Source organism: Drosophila guanche, unplaced genomic scaffold, assembly GCF_900245975.1.
Source record: "Drosophila guanche unplaced genomic scaffold, DGUA_6, whole genome shotgun sequence".
Classification (NCBI taxonomy): Eukaryota; Metazoa; Arthropoda; class Insecta; order Diptera; family Drosophilidae; genus Drosophila; species Drosophila guanche.
The window spans coordinates 341,027-358,854 of record NW_022995754.1 but is presented as its reverse complement, the minus strand read 5'-3'; the positions used below and the strand labels follow the sequence as shown (position 1 = coordinate 358,854).

The 17,828-nt window shown below is 45.0% G+C and overlaps 1 protein-coding gene across 8 annotated transcripts in view; it reads right to left on the bottom strand.

Moving 5' to 3' along the window:
* The window catches only part of LOC117589317 (hepatic leukemia factor), a 78,403-nt gene that overhangs the window by 44,225 nt on the left and 16,350 nt on the right, over positions 1–17,828 (bottom strand). For 2 of the 8 annotated variants that reach the window (XM_034281126.1, XM_034281127.1), the window contains exon 1: positions 1,895–3,832. The exons of 3 other annotated variants lie outside the window; for them this stretch is intronic. In XM_034281126.1, coding sequence (XP_034137017.1) covers positions 1,895–2,571 — 677 coding nt within the window. In that variant the 5' untranslated portion in view covers positions 2,572–3,832. Of the gene's footprint in view, positions 1–1,340; positions 3,833–17,828 lie in introns of those variants that run through there. 3 more of the 8 variants (XM_034281136.1, XM_034281129.1, XM_034281130.1) reach the window with 3 other exon arrangements.

Here is a 17,828-nt window from a genome sequence, read left to right as displayed (position 1 = left end):
ATGTTTTCCCATGCATGGGGGCCCACCCACAGGCCGCAAAAACTGTCATTTATCCATTTTGCTCGCCGGCCGCTTTCCCCACACTCGAAACCCACACGAATATGCCCGTACAAATTATTATTCATTCTGCCTTTAAAAGGTCATTTCCAGTGGATTCAATATAGCAAAATTTCACCGCTCAATGGCTGAACTGAAGGGAGGAGGAACACAGCAGTGGGCGTGCAGTAGGTGCAGCCCACCCACCCACATTTGGCATTCATTTAGCATTTGCATATTTGCATCACTTGCCATCAAAAATCTCATCAGCCTAATTCCGAAATCTAATCAAACCGAATGCATCATTCGACTGACCTCAGCGTGAAAGGAGAAAGGAAGGCAAAAAAGGGAAACGAAAAATGGTGGCAGCCTAGTCGCGCATTTCAAAGGGTTGGCATAAAAAAGAGCACCAAAATTTGTGCCAAATGCATTGACAAAGTAGATCAAAAAGCTCTGAAAGGGGCAGAAAAAGGACAAGAAAGCAGAAAAAGAGTTCTTTTAGGGCAGAGACCGTTTCAAATGTCAGTTGTAGATTCCATATAATTCTCATTAAATGGAAAATTTAATGGAATATCAACTTATTTTCCAGCACTAATTGCCGATTGGAAAAAAACAGAGACAGAGACAGAGGCTGAGGCAGAGAAAGAGTAAAGGGAGACCCTGATAACAAGTTGAATTGCAACGCAGTTTGGCATAGGTCGTCATAGAAGTCTTATCACACGAAAAACTAAGATTCTTTGCTTTGAAAATAATGAATTCCTCATTGCGGTAGGGTGTGCAAAGTGATTGGCATTAGACCTGACAAATGCCTAAATAGAATTCCAACACTACAACATGTGCAATGTATGTAGCTTCAGTGACAGTCTCAGATACACGTATGTATGTATCTGTGTCTGTATTTGAATTTCCATTCCGTTTCGCATTCGATTCAGACGACAGGCGACGTCAGTCCACTCACGTGTGCGCCGCAAGCTTTCTTGACTTTGAGCTGGAAATGCGCAAAGTTCTCCGCCGCTGACGTCCGATGATATCAGCGATTGGAATGAAAGGGATGAGCTTGGGGATGGCAGGGGGTTACACATAGAGACACACTTATACGGAGAGAGGGAGAGCGAACGAGTGGAACTCTAGGGATTTCCCGCAGTGCCAAAGAAAACGAAAGATTTGAGCACTCGGAAAATGTATAATAAATAAATGGAAAAAAACATATTGCGCCTTGAACTTGTACAACACAAGGGAATTCATCCCTTTGCTATGTGTTTGAGATCTTCGCAGTCTTCGATCGCCTTCAATCACCCCCTCACCTGAGCTGGATGGCTGAAATCTCGCCTTGAGGCTATTCAAATGGTTCTGATGCTCGTTGACGATCACTGCCGCTGCCACTGCACTTGCCACATGCTCCACAGAGGACACGCTGTTGTTGTTATTGTTGCTGTTGACACTAGTCTGACTGGGATTGGCAGCCCCGTTGCTGTTGGGGTTTGCTCCCGCGGTTGGATTGTTGCTGGATGCCTGGCCACCACTTGCAGCACTCGCAGCCGCGGCCACAGCTGCAGCTGCCACATTGCAGCCGGCAGCGGCTACTGCTGCTGCTGCTGCTGCTGCTGCCGCCGCTGCATTCCCCTGGGGATCCATGAAGGCGTTTCGCTGGTAGTGGGGATTATCCTGGTAGATTCTCTGGTAGGTGAGCGTCGGCAGGGTCCAGGAGCTGTTGCTTTTGTAGTGGAAATTTCCGCTCCCGAATATGGAGTGGCCGCTGCCACTGCCACCTGCGCTGTTATTGTTGTTGTTGTTGGGGGAGGGCGCTGCCGCTGCGGAGGAAAGGTTGTGCTGATGTTGCTGCTGTTGGGCATGTTGCTGCTGCTGCTGCTGCTGCTGATGGTGATGGTGTGGTTGTTGCTGTTGCTGCTGCTGCTGCTGCGTGTGATGCGGGTGCGAGTGGGTGAGTGGTGGGTGGCCATGGGGCGGTCCATGGGGATGGTGCTGATGCTGCTGTGCGACGGCATGCTGTTGGGCGTGATGTGTGTGTTGTTGTTGCTGCTGGATGTGGGCGGCAGCCACGGCGGCAGCATGTTGCTGGTGTGCATGCGCCTGCTGCTGCTGTTGCAAGTGTTGCTGTTGCTGTTGCTGCTGCTGCTGCTGCTGTTGTTGCTGCTGCTGCTGGTGATGGTGCAAGGCTGCCGTCTGTTGCTGCTGTTGCATTGCCCAGGCGTTGACGCCACTGGTGATGGCACTGGCAACGCCACCACCGCCTCCTGCACTGCTCTTGCCCGAATCGTTGCTGCTGACGCTGCTGCGATGATTATCCAGGGTTCCCGTGGATCCCGTAAGGCTGCCATCGTTGCCACTGTCGCTGTTGCCGCTGCTGTTGTTGCCACTGCTGCTGTTACCGCTGCTGCTACTGCTGCTGTTGTTGTTGGAGCCTGCCGCAGCGGCAGCCACCTGAGAGTTGAGCTGCTGAAAGTACTGCGACAGTGTGGCATTCGCATGCTCCTGTGCAAAGAAGCTGGCGCACGAATTCGTATCCGACGACATGGTTACAGTCACAGATCACTGCTCCCTGATCACTGGGATGTGTGGATTATATGATCCTTTAGCTGGAACTTTATACTGTTTTTTGGTTGGCTAGAGACTTTGACTCAGGTGATCACCTCCTTGTGTTGCACGTGATTGCATCTGCTGCCCAGCAATATGAACATTGGGTCACGGCTGAAAGTTGTGCGCATTGTTGGCCAACACTGCTGTTCGTTCACTTTTGACACTGACAATTTTCACTCTGAAAACAGTGCGCTTCCATTGGGAAAACTCAAATTAGATTCTTGGTCTTGCAATGGTCGGCAATGATCATGAGGTGTACCAGTGTTGTGGGTGACGCTTCAGTGATGATTCGTGGCTTCGATAAGGTCTGACGACTGTGTGCTAATGGAATGCACTTTGAATTCGAATTGCTTTTCGTTCTACATAAAGATTGATGATCGTGTGACGATAAGGAATAAGAAAAGGCATTTATGTGTATTATTTTGCATTTGCTTCTTCTGCCTTTTCAGTTGCTTTTGCTTTTCAGTTCAATCAATTCAAACAATAATAACACTTTTTGAGTGCAGTTTTCTAGGTGTTTGAATGCTCTTTTACTTCAACTTGAAAACTCAATTAAAATGTGCCAAATTCATTGAAATAAAACTCTTCTCTTCTATTCCGTTCAGCCTTTCTTCTGTGTGGCAATACCTTTTCTTATTCTCTTATTTTTGCTGCTGCATTAAAAATGAGATATTTGCTATGTTTTTTTCTGTTGTTTTTCGATGGTTTTTCGGGGGTATTATTGTATTATTGTTGTTGCTTGTTTTGTTTGTTGTATTATAAATGAGAGAAAATAAGACTTTGAAATTGGATCCGTAACTTTGATGCAAAAAGATTTCTTTCGCAGCGATCGCTGATGAGAGCACTCTCCCTCTCCCTCTCTCTCTCTCTTTCGCGCTCTCTCTTTCTATAGTATTTTGTTATTGCACACACACATACACACACACACTTTCACAATTGTTGCACTTGAAAATGATTATTATTGTTTGCACATATGGAAAATAGATTTATCTCCCATTTGCTGGCATTTCGTTCTAGAACATTTCCGTATGGAGAAATCAATTTAGATTCATTTAGTTTTGTTTTGCGTGGGTTTTCGTCAAAAGGTTCTAAACAATTGATCGATTTGTTTCGATTCCCGCTCGAGGAGAGGCACGGAGCAACCGCCGACTATGATTTTCACATGAGAACGCGATGCGACCGAATGCCGGCCGCCGATCCAACAGACAGGGTCTCCGGTCTCCGATTCTACGGCCCTCTGCCTCCGTCTCTGTCTCTGCTGCAGTCGCTGCTTCTGCGTTAGTCGCAGCCGCAGCCGCAGCCAGCCGAGGGCTGCTCTCAGTGCAGTTTTCTGCAAGTAAGTCAAACGCTTACGTAAAGGGCGACGGGGAGGTGCACCCCAAAACCACAATCCACTCTCCGATAAATGTTTTTGCAGTGGTATCAAACAAACTTATTGTGTGTGCTCTCCTACATATGTACAAGCAACAAATATTCATATATTAATAAGCGCGGGCAGGGGAGCCAACAGCAGCGACAGCGACAGCGACGCAGAAGCAGCAGCTGCAGTTGCGACTTCGACTGCGAGCCCGAGTGCCGAGTGCCGAGCAGCCGAGAGCTCGAGAGCTGAGGACAGCGGCAAAGTCACGCGGATTTCAATATGACCCAAAGCCCACTGTCTAGCACAGTTCTAAGCACGTGTTGCGCACACACCGGCCACCCATACAGCCTCAAAATTAATTGAGAGACAGAGAGGGAGAGGGAGAACCAACAGGCAGTGAGAGCAGGCAGTAGAGGGCACGTTGAACGACAAGCGAGGCTTGCATTTGGCATACACTCACAGAAGCACAAATATAGATACAGATACAAATCACTCTGACACGCCATCTCCCTCGCTCGTTCTACTCTTGTCTCCCTCTCCCTCTCCCTCTCACGTTCCCCTTCATCCATCCACAGCATGCGGCGTAGTCGGACTCTTCATGCAGGCATCCCCCTGCATCCCGATGGATCACAAGTGCGTGCTCTTTTGGTGCGGCCACTCTGTGTGGGGCACTGATGCGTGTGCAACACGTGACGTATGCGTAATGTGATGGAACTCTCTGCCGCAAGCTGATTAAAAGCCAACTCTCCCTTCTGTTTGTCTGGTCATATCTCAAGGGGTGCAAGTGGGTGACACTTCTCAAAATGCGTCACACAAATGACTGTGCTAAATGCCAGCCTTCCTCCACCGCCAAACTGGAAGCCCTTCAGCAATTCTCGAGTATTTTAACTCTAATTCTGTAAATATCTATGGATAATTTCATTTCTTTCATTTCTATTTCCTATCTGTAGCCCACAATCCCTTTTTGTGTTGCTCTCCATTGTTTAGTCCAAAGAAAAGCTTTCCCCCGTAACCAGCCCCAATCAGTTTTGCACCTGTACTCCCCACACCATTGGGAGATGTCACCTGCTCCTCTAGTTTCAAACGGTTGCAAAATCCAACTTTGGGCATTGGCCATGGTGTCTTGTGTATTCTGTATACGCTGGCTACCCATGGCGCTGCAACAAGTCAACAACTTTCAGCTTCGGCTCCTCGGCTTCACGGCTCCTGCCAATGGCACCAGGATGCTGCACGATAGATGCCCATTGGCCGGGCTTATGTGCCGAATTGCCGGGACCAATGGCAGGCAACGGCAACAGGCAGACGATGTGGAAAAGCGACGCAGAGGCAGCGACGCCAACGCCAAAGGGGCAGCGACTGAGGCAGAGACTGAGGCAGCGACAACGTTGTCAGGTTTTCTGTTTGTCTTGTTGCCAGTTGTTGTATTTTGTGTTATCACGTTTCGCTACCACGTGCGCCGGCCTCTGCCTCTCTCTCTCTCTCTCTCTCTCTGTGTGTGTGCGAATGTGTGGCTGTGTAACTGTGTGCGCTTCTGAGTACCGCACTGAAGCACACACTCACACACAGAGACGCAGTGAGTGGCGCTTGCCAGTGCATGAATGAGCCCTGCTACTGAGAGCGCGGCGGTAGAGCGGGAGAACACAAAAACAAACTCGAGACGAGGCGAAGCTCTACTGCTGCTGGGTGCTGCCTCTTCTATGGGTTTCCCTCAGCACTCTTCTCACTTCCCCGTTTATAAATAGCAACTTAAGGCACGCTCACACTCACACACTTTTAGTTGCATCTAAATCTAGTAGGAAAAGTGTACATCAAATGCATTCCCTCAATCAGATAACGTATAAATGAATGTAAGGAATTGGGCAGCATAGATGGCACCTTTGAATCAGCAGGTTATTTTCCCATTAACGAAATATGAGTGCATACTTCAGCTGAAAAAAAAACCCTAAATGCTTTTCCCTCCGGCTCTGATTGTAGTATGTCTGGAGTGGGGTTCTCTGGTTCTCCCTGGGTCTCCGATTCTCAAGTTCTCTGGCGACAGCTCTGGCAATGGCAATGGCTGTGGCTATGGCTATGGCTATGGCGTCGTTAGCGTCCGTTTGCACGTGTTTAGTGCAGCAGGTCGTAAATTTTTGCGTTTTGCTAAATAATTATTTAGAAATGCTGAAATGTTTTAACGCTTTTTACGACAACCACCCCGTTGGGGCTTATTAAATCCGAAAAACCAGTTGACCCAGATAGGGAGAGTGGAACTGCTTGCTGTTGTGGAGGGATACGTGTGGGGTGGGTTTGGTGTTGAGCAACGGGTGACTTTATGCCAACTACTTGGTCATTTAAGCACTATCAGTTAGGGAGATATAAATCTGATGAGCCCCGATCTAGAGCGTGAAATATGAGGTATTGCTAGGGGGATTTTTCTCCGTTGAAGATCCATTATTCCATAGAACTAAATTCGGGCTCGGTGTGGTTTCCCACTTGGACATTCCTTTCAACTTTTGCGAATGAGCCATCAAAAGACAAACACGCGCTGTGCTGTCTATTGGCTCAAACACTTTATGGCCTCTCATGGCACTAGTTGTCGTTGTATTTAAGTTTTGGAAATAAAAATGATATAGCAGGGCTTATCAGACGGCTGCCAATACCTCGTGGACAGCGGACAACCGGTTGGATCCATCGGCTTAGTGCTGACCGCATAAAACAATAAAAGTGCTGCGATATCAGTAGACGGTTCCCTGGATGCGAATCGGGGAGAATCAGGTGAAATATGTGTTTGTATTAATTTATTTCTGGAGCAAAGTTGAAGTTCAGCACTCGGAAATGAAATGGGTTTATGAGATAATATTACAACGGTGAAAAACGCTGACAGTCTTGAGGGAATGCAATTCGAGTAGCGCCCAGACGGGCCCATCCATGGAACGAAAGATCCAAGAAGCGTTCGACACTCTGCTGACGTCGGCGTCGGCGTCGGCGACACACTGCTCAAACATGTGACCCACGAAGCAGGGAGACAGAGACAGACACGGAGACAGGCAGAAAGAGAAAACAACAAACGAATACAGAATAACGCGAATAACGCGAATAACGCGAATAACGAGCGAGAGCCAACGTCAGAGAGATTTCCATTCTAATTGTTGTCGTAGGCAACGGCAGCGCCGAGGGAGAACAAAGATGCTAATTAATTGTATGAGTGATATCCAGATCCAGCAGTAATTATTGGTAGATTGAGAGAGGGAGAGTGCACGTGTCAGAAGGGCAGAGGGTAGAACCGCAGGAGGGTGAGGGCTCAGCAGTCGCAGGGGCTATAGCCACGCGACCGACAATTTGCCCACAGCAGCGCCAGAGACACGATTCACAGCTGGAGAGAAATGGAGAGCATGCAAAGCTACGCGGAGCTTTCGTTAAGCTGCCCGCAGCGCTACCACACACAGACGCCAGAGGGCGCTGGCAATGCAAAGCTTTTGCTCTGGCATGTGGACAGTGGCACAAGATGATGTGTTTTTGGGTCCACAATGAGCTTTCATTTGCATTTCCAATCACAATCTGCCACAGGAATATATTACAGATCATTCGCTCAACAAATCCCAGTTGGGGCTGGGCATAACTTTCGACCAGTTCTAATTTATTTCTCTGACAATTAATTATAATTTTATACAAATTTCAGCCATCACCTCCAATTAGATCAATTAGTTCTGTGGCATTAGCATGATTATAAGCTCATCTATTTTCCCATGCAGATCCCACAATACCAACAATTCCCCCCCCCCCCCTTGGACGGTCAAACAATGCCAAACGAATTGGAGTGAAAACATTTTTTCATTAGGCATTAGGCATGAATTAAATGTGTTTTTTGTGTGTGGTGTGTCTATATTTAATGGGCGGCCCTCTGCTCTTCTGTTTATTTATAACTGAAATTCATTCAGAAAATGTCAATGGTTGACGTGCTGCCAGTGGCAGTCGTCGGATGGCGCCACAAGACTACAGAATCCAATCAAATTGTCGATCTGAACGCAATTTGGGAACTGTTTCTAAGACAAATGGTTCAATATTTCAAGTAACAAAGCATTTCCATGCCTGCATAGTTCCTACACACTCGTATGTGGTGTTATTTATATACATAGAAAATGAGCTTCCATTTCATGTAGTTTTTTTTGTGTTCTTTGAAAGAATTTACCCGACACTTTTTTCCGCTGACAGTTCTAAATGTGTAAAACATCGTTTAAGGCAAGGCAAAAATCAAAGGCATTTCTCCCTCACATTTTTGTCCCTTCTTTTCTAACAAAATACATAAAGATGTACATATACATGTACATATTATGTATGTATATGTATGTGCGTTTGATATTTGCCTGCACTTTATTTTCTATTCTCTTTTTGGATAGTTCGTTCATAATTTGTTTCCTCTCCTCCTCCCTCCCTCCCTCCGTTTCGCTCTCAATAAGCACGTAATGGGGAATTAACCCTTTGTTGCCGCTTACTATTCTCTGTGTGTGTCCATGATGTAACCGCGTTTTCTAATTGCCGTTCACATGGCAAAACTGCTTCGAACTAGTGAAACTGTTGCTGCTGATGGCATGCACATCTCCCTCACTCCCACGTGCAGCGCACCCCCCCCGGCCGCAGCCTCCTCGTGAGTGGCGTTAATTGAGCTGTTTATTGTGGCTGTATTGCTTTTTTATTTTTTTGTAATTGCCGACGAGTGTTAATCAACTAAGCTGTCGGCTGGCATGGAACAAAGCACAGAAGGTATGGCTTTCTACATTTGTGGTGAAATAACGCAGACTTTCAATGGGTTAAGACATAGGAAGAACAGTACTTAAGACTTGAGTATACCTTGGGCATGAAATGGTTTCCATCAAAACTAATCTTCTCTTTCCTTATGTTTTCTAGAATCGTTTCGTGTGTGTGGCAAAAATGTACATCCGAATGCAAAACGGTAAGAAAAATATCAATTCAAGGATTAATTTATCCATAAAGAATTATATGAATTATATTAGATTTATGTACGCATATCTCGCCTTTTTGTAATCACCATTAGGCAGTCATGAAAGCACATTAATTCTTTTAGAATAATTTTGAATTTCACATAATCCTGAGTCTCAATTAGAATGTCCCAAAAACCCATCCCATTGAATTCTTGATATCTTCCATCTCAATTTCACTTACCACTGGGACAGGTTGTCCCCTTCTCTGCGAACCAAAATCAAAACATATTTTTGTATGCCAAACTCACCTGCAAATAGATAAAGAAAAATGCTTCATTGAAATACATTTATTGAAATACCATTTTATGTTAAATTCAAGCTAAATAAAGAATATGTCTGGCACATGTGATTTTTGGCAAACATCTTTTGCTTGTGTGCCTCGAACATGTACATGTTTGGGGTAATTAAAATAGTTAAGCAGAACCAAGGGACTGTTTGGGCAACGTGTGGGGAAAATCGACAAGAATTCATCAGAGGAAAACATGAGAATTTTGATGTTCGCAAAGTGGGGAAAAGCGAACAGAAGGACAATCAATAAAGCACTTAAAGCACTTCCTTCGGTTCAGTGCAATATTTTTTGACACTTGTCCAAGTAATTAACATCCTCAAGCACCTTCAATTAGCAAAAAAAAAAACATTTAAAAATAGAGAACAAATTAAAATGACATTTCGAAACTCTAGAGAAAGAATGAACGAAAAAAGAAAAATGTTTTTATTGATTTAGGTGTCGGAAAATGTGCAGCCAACACTTTTATTGACTCATTAAGTGTGCAAATACCTACGAGAGATAAACGCTACGTTTCCCCGTTTGGCCGTTTACCACAGCAGCCCCTAGACTGCATTTTCATCTTTGATCAAAGGCCAAACTGAATATTCTATTTTCCATTTTGCATCTCTCGTTTTGGCAGGAATTTGGGAAAAGTCTTAAATACGTTTTTGCCAGCCACACATCCATCTCGACTGGCAGCAGACATCACCGCCTCCATTCTCAGAGTAATGTACGTACATATACATACATAATCACATATGTATATGTACATATACATTTATTGTTCAGTTCTGCTCAGTTTTCAGTGAATTCTCGCCGAGTTCGAAGCAGGTGGATGAGCAAACGGATCTGCGCGAGTGGGTGGGCTACAGCGAAATGTTTTGTATTCGCATTTGTTTTTTACACACCCATAAACCGAATGGGGGGAAATCGTTTGATGATTTACCCAACTGGAAATTAATCGTGCAGACAATTAGCTGAAACGGAACGTTTTAATGGCCAAGGATTCCCCCCATTAAAGTCAGTTTTCAATGGTACAAAACTAATAGAATTCCTCTGCAAAGTTTTCTCTCTTCGGATAGGGCTCCTCCTCATCCACTTGATCTACTTTCCCACTCCACTCTTTCGCCTGGATTTGTCCTGCTCCTTTTTATGTGCTAACCAAACAATTGCTTTGATTTTCCACCGGCACTTGTTGGCCAAGCGCAGGAAACCGCAACTTAATTGAAATGAAACCAAATTTTAATGAAGCAGCCACATGAAGCGGCAGCAGAGCGGTGGCTGAGTGGGAGGTGGCTGGCTGCATTTCCATTTCAACGTTTTCCCTTTTGTTGCCCCATCTGCTTGCCCACTTTTTATTCTGTGTCCAACATTGTCGCAGTTCTCGTTGCCGCTTTAAGTGTTTTTCTGTCCGTAGTGTTTTTCCTTTATTTCCTGCCCTCTTTTCAATGAATTGAGTGTGGCCACCCCGCAGACCCGCAGACCCACAGACCCAACAGCCCCGAGAGACGCCTCTCGCATCGACTTTCATCAAATGCAAACCGTTTCGCAGTCTCTTATGCAAATTGTTGTTTCTTCTTTGCAGCTCTTTCAATTTGCGGCTTCGTCGTTTCGTTTCCTTTTTTTAGTGCCACTTGCCACTTGCCACTTGCCGAATGCCGAATGCGAATGCGTTTGCATCTCTCTTTTTGATAGGCTGCGGCTGTTGCGGCCACCAAGAGGCGCCAGAAACTCTGACCTGAGAAAGGCACTTAGGTCATGTCCGACTGGCCACTGATCATCCCCACTCTCCCCATCTAAAGTGCATAAACGCAGAAGGGATTGGCTTGCCAAGGAAATAATGCCATCAGATCGAATTATTGCTTGAAATATTGCTGGTTGATAGTCTCTTTATGCTCTTTATTCCCATTTGTTTGGCTAGTTAACGGCCATCCCCTCTTCGGGGGTACAGTCTCGTTGTGCGTGTCCCTACTTGGAGAAGAGCTCTCCGCTTTGTTGGCTCAACAAATGAAGTCAATTTTTTGGCAGCTGCCAAAGCAGCTTGGCTCAAATTAATGCATGTCTCTCCTCCGGGCTGGGCTGGCTGGCTTTGCGCCTCTGCTCGTTGTGTTAATTGAATAAAAAGCATGTGTGGCTGGAGCAGCCGTAGGCGAGGTTTAGCGGTGGAGGGGAGTGTGTGCACTGTACAGTTGGGAGGGTAAGAGAGGCACAGGTGTGGCCGTTGTGTTAGGACATAGTTGAGCACGCTTTGGTGCTCTCAAGTGCTGTTGCTGCTGCTCTCGTCCCGCCAGCTGGGACCTAGATGCCCCTCCGAGCCACACCTCTGCTCAGGTATCCATGGCTCAAGCCTCGGCAGTGCCGCGTGTGCATCTAATAAACGCAAATTGACAACAAGAGGGAACTATGGAAAGATGCGAGAATGAGAGAAGAGAGCATGGAACAGCATTCGTGACACTTTAATCTGAGCAATCGTATGGCAACTGGACACACAATGGTCCGAGCGACTGGGCGGCTGACTGGACAAACATAACGAACATTACAGACGGAGGAGGTGTTACATTCGACAGACAGAATGAACATTCATCATTGTCGAACAGATCAGGGAAATCCAACAGAAAATACTGATCGGAGTCCTAGCGCCATATCATTCTATAGTCCGTGGTAGTTCTTGTCGCTGCTCCCATAAATAAGTCACTGATTACGCCAAAAGCCAAATCAATCACTTAAATATATATAATAATACTATTATATATAACCGAAATAAAAAATGCTTTATGGCATCCCCAGAGCAACCCATACAAGACCGTTGAGTAGCCAGACGATGGCCACTCGACGGTCATAGGATTTATTTACGATCCCCCTGCCGATATCCCATTGGACTGCCCACCCAATAAATGAAATACATTCAGTATTTGTAACCACTAGCCGTAGAGCTTTGGGTGGATTGATGATTTTTGTTCAAAATATCGTCTCCTATAATTATGTTTGTCATTTAGCACTTGCACTTTCCAGTTACTAGCACACTATGCCCACAGAATCAACCGAGTCCATGGGTGTATCTGTTGTTATTATTATTACTATTTTCACAGCCTAATTTATTGGCCCCATGCCAGCAGAGCAGCAGTCTCTGGTATTGTATAATGTCCATATCGCTCGTATCTATAGCTATAGCATCTGTACATCTGTATGGAATGTGTATCTGTATCTATGCTGTAATCAACCTGTGTGGCTCTCTGTCTGTCTGCCCCCAGTTCCCGAACGATCCGACTGATGACTGTAATCAAGACAATCAAAATAAACACTCGCGAGTCGCGACCCACAGCGGAATCTTTTCTCACTTTTATTGCAGTCGAGAGTGAATGTTTTTTATTATTTGACTAATTTTCCTATTGGAATTTTCACATTTATATTCATTTAATTTTCATACATTTTTCATACATTTTTCATGCATTTTTGTGGACTTTCTTTGTGTTCGTTTCTGTGGCTGTTTCTTCGAGAAATGGAATTTATTTGGGGGTTCTGCTGCTGACATATATTTTTGATGGCGGATTAGCTCAAGATGTAGACAACTACCGCCACCATATAGACATTAGTCAGGGCCCAATCTGCGTCACGCACTGATTTATGTTTTTATGTGAATTAAAGATTTCAATTTTTGAATATTCTTTTGAGTATTTACGGAGCTTTTCCGCCCATAATGCAGGCGGTAATTCCAGCTTTTTGCTGTCCATGTCCAAGCTCTGTCCTTAAAAGTTTATATTTTCCTTTTCCATAAAAGTTTATTCCGCATAAAACTTGAATTCCAGCGGCAAATAATGTTTCAACTCTGCTGCTGCTGTTAGGGCAATCTTATCAAACGTCCTTCACGGGGGCAGCAGTCGAAAAGTTTTATGGCCCCTCGAACCAGAACCAGAACCAGAACCAGAAGTAGAAGGCCAGCAAGAACCATTAACAGGGGAACGATGGAAGACCTTTCCGGCAATCAACAACCAAGAAGCCAAGAACCAAATATTTAACTCGATTTCGGTTTCCCAAATGAATAGCACGCAAAGATAATAGACGGCATAAGTAGCAACGCAAGGAAAACACACACAGATACAAGGAGGGAACAGAAATGAGGATGGGACATGAATGACGTCTAAATGTTCGTGAAGGTTGCATGACAAATGGCACATGTTGTCGCAGCGAACCCCTTGATACCCTCAGAAAATGCTTAAGAGCTTCCACCCTCGGCCGCACCCTGCTTCTCCCCTTGCCCTGCGGGAAGCGAAAAATTGCGCCAAGATAAATAATTCCAAAAAGGAAAACAAATTTGTTAACAAAAGCAAAATACAACAAGAAAATCAAACGCAAAATGGAAAATGGAAAATAGAGGAAGAAAGAAATGACTCATCTGTAGCTGTGCAGGGAGGGGTGCAGAGGGGGGCAAGTGGGTGGCATATTAACGGTAAAAAGCTCTCACATTTCCATTCCCAAAAACTGTTTACAAATTTCAAAAAACTCCACTCCCCCCTTGGACTCGCGAATCCTCCCAACTCAAGGTGTACCACCACCAATTTCGTGGTAGGTACAAAATGTTGTACTTTTGTGTGCACTTTTGCTGGCTGGCTGGCTGGCTGGCTGGCTGGGAGCCAAGGCGTCTGCCATCTTGATAAAGTGTTGGCCAAAAAACGTACGCCACATTAGTGGCAGACTATGCAAGGGGCAAGGGGCAAGGGGGTCCGTCCTGGCAACACACTAATATACTTGCACAAGTCCACCAATGTGTGTGGCTGAGTGACTCGAAGAAATAGAAATGTCATTTGACAAAAGCGAGTGCACGAGATATTGTCGCAAGAGGAAGACAACTATCGGTTCTGTAGGGGGTTGCCACTGGCACGGGCACGGGCACGGGCACGGTAAAATGTCAAACGAATGCAAGCCAAACTAATTGCAGAGCCAACAACAAGGAATAAAGAAAGAGCCACAAAACGAAAGCCAACTAATATAATGACCCAAAACAAAGAGAGAGAGAGAAAACAGAGAGAAGAGGGGAACCACAGACATGCATTCTAGCGGGGGGTACTCTCAATATTTTATAGACAACCCCAAATTGGCATGAGCCATGAGCCATGAGTTATGTTTGTGGCTTAATGGCCAGCAAATTGTGGCTATGACCTGACTCTCAGTGCAGTCATGACCATTCTTACCCCCGCCTCTCCTTCTTATGTGACCTTTTAGACAATGTACAGTGGCAGACATATTGATACAGCAGTCACGCACAGAGCGCACACTGTCTGTGGGACCCAGGCCCCCGACTCGAAACAAATTAAACCTCAATTTGCCTTCGTTATAAACTAATCAATTTTTGATGCGTTTCTCCTCTAGCCCTCCATCTCTCTCTCTCTCTCTCTCTCTCTCTCTATCATTCTCCTGCGCTACAATTTTGTATTGAAAACTTGATTGAAGGAACAAAATGAGGACAATCGGGGCTTGGCGATTGCAGTTTGACAAGCCAACAAATTAAAACTGGGAAAGGTTTTTGTGCGAGTAGGAAAGAAAGAGGGAAAAAGCACAACAAATCCTTCACAGCGTACCTTTTCAAGACAGCGAAGGATCTACCAATTCAAACACTCAAACACTTAACCTCTAAAATATCTATCTGAAAATGTTTCACTTAAGTATTGAACCATTTCCTGAACTTTCTCCTGTTGAGAATACCTTTACAAAGACAACAAACAAACAGTTTTCATGGCAAATTGAGCCAAAATGTATTTTGTAGACACGCGTGTACATACATTTGGTATTTCCTGTCTGATAGGGCCACAATTCTGCGAGTAGCCTGCTCTTCCTTCTGTGCTCCTCTGTCTGTCCATAATCATATTTTATTGAGCAGAAATGCTTATTTCGCTCTTCGCTTTTCGGCTTTTTTGTACTAATTTGTGCCCATGAAACCCATAATCTTTTGTTTATACGCAAATCGCTCTCAATTGGAAAATAAACTCTCCGCAAAAGTGGTTTCAGTTGCCGAGTCTCTGATAAATATTGCAGTTTTTGCACTTTGATTTATCGTCCAACATGTACATATAGTGATAAAGCCTGTCTGTAGATACAGATACAGATACAGATACAGATACAGATACAAATACTGACGATGGTGGACACTGTTTATATTTAAAGGGTAGACGAGACACACAAATTGTTTGTACAACAAAAGACGGCTCCGCTTTTTTGACAAATGAGCCAAAGAAAACAAACAAAATGTAAGCTCAAGGAGGTCTGATTATGAAGATCGATGTGCAAAGTTTGAAATATATCGGGCATAGGGGATAGATAGGGGAAACCTTTTGAGTGAAAGATAAACAGAAAAGTTATAAACGAAACCGATATCGTGGGGCCAGATATCGTGCACTATGGCAGTTGGCCCATGCGGAAACCTCTGATTAGCCAAGTTAATCTAAGAACTGGGCACTGCTCAAGGTATTTGCTGGATCCACATACATAAATAGCTAGGGAAAGAGCTCTTAGGTGATTCCTGGAACAGCAGAAGCCATAAAGGAGGCAATTACAATGCAATTTGTGCCACAATTCCAGACAAAATACTGATAAGAATTATCGGAACATGCTTAAGAGCAAAGCACCCTGCACTTTTGCACCTTCCTGTTGTGCTATCAGTGAAAGCCCCATTCGATTGCAATCAATTTCGAGTCTTTGAAACTGAATTTTTGGCACTTTCGTAGCAGTTTTCTTTTTTTCTTTGCTGGCAAGGCCACCAGCCGAATGGCTTATCTACCACGGGTTGGCAACATCAAAAAAGACGGCCCAAAGGAATGTCCAAAACGTGTATAAATAGGCGACTATGTTCGCGGGAAAACTCATTCAAAATGAGCTCTTTCCAATAGGAAAAACAATTGATAATTGCGTCAGCGGTCGAGCACTAATTGAAGCGCAAACAAGCACCCAAAAATACACATCAAGAGATTTTCCAAAAATATTTTCATTTCGAGAATGAAGCAAATTTTAAAAGGTAAATTAAGCAAATGTATTTCTAGTGGCTGGCCGCTGGGAAGGGGAATGGAGTGGGGCTGCAATTACTCGTTTCAGCAATTCCCATTCAATATTATCCTTGGCTAGGGATTTTAGTTAAAAAATATATGCTGTACTCTGTGCACTTTCCCCCCTCGCAATTGCTTGTGCCTTATTTTTATTGCTTAGCACATGATCCGACCGAGTGCCTGAACAACTACGTCAGCAGATGGGAAAATCTGATTATAATCATTCGCGAATGTTGTACGAAAAGTTGGGGTAAATATTGACTACTAGAGGGGAACTAATTACGAATGATAGCGGAATGATGAATCTCTCTCTCTCTCTCTAGAATGTAATTTGTCAAATTCTAAGCCCAGAGGCAGAGGCAGAGGCGGGTATGGCAACAGTGCGTATGATTGAGCAGAGATTGTGCTCATGTGCCGATTGGTACAGGGATTGGCAGCAGTAACCTTGAAATGGCTTGCTTCTTGTTTACATCGTTTTCCCTTGCAGATTAAAAGCTTTTAGCCGCCTAAGACCACAGTGCGGATACGCCATGTGTGTCCATAATTTCATCATCTCTACCTCGTGGCTCCGTCCGCCTGATGAGCCGCTAAAAAGCCAACAGCATTATGACTGACATTTGAAACTCGTGATTGAGCCAAAAACTAATCGAAGCAACCGCACTTTGGGTTAATAATTCAAGCACGCTTTTTGCCGTCAACAGACGGAGGTTGACGGAAAGCGGGAATTAGATGTGGAGAGACGGAGGCAAAGCTCTCTGCGAGAAACGAGAAACCTGAGAGACGGAGCACTAACTTGGCTTAAGTTGCTTAAGTTTGACTTACATTTGGCCCAAGAGGAAACATACAGAGAGCGGGACAGGGAGAAGGAGAAAGAGAGAGAGAGAGCTAGCCTAGTATTACCGGCTCATAAAAGACAATAACAATTGCAGGCCAAAAGCAAAGCCAGGCACAAAAACGAAAACGAAAACAAAAACCAAAACTTGAAGCGACAGAGAGAGATCCGAGCTGCGCATGTCTCTCTCTTTTGGAGACATTTTCAATGCCGCTCTCGCTCTTTCTGATTCTGCCTGTGTGGGCGTCGTGTGTCGAGCATGTCCTTCGAATTTCCGGGTTTTGCTACTTTGACATTTGCAACATGCTACAAGCGAACGAGCAGAGTAGAGTCTTGGCACCACGGGGGGATTTCGGCACAACATTCTTCGTTGCTCGTATTGTGGCGGAGCCCTAGCTGCTTCGGCTTGGGCTGCCTCTGCTGCTTCCTGTTTACGACCAACACATGTTCAGTCCGAGCCACGACGACGCTCAGGCACGGCTCTGTGGAGGGGCAGGTTTGCTGTGGCAGCATTGTGTGGGGTGTGAGAGCTGTACATTCCACAGTAAAAATCTGTGCATGGCGGTACGGCGGGGGGTGGTTACTCTGTCGTACATATGTGTAGGTCTGTGTGTCTTTTGTGTGCCAGGAGGTTTTTGGCCATTACAAAGGGGGGGACACTTCCCGATTTGTATTCTCGTAGTCAATTTTTTTTAGGCATTTGGCGAACTTTGTATTTATT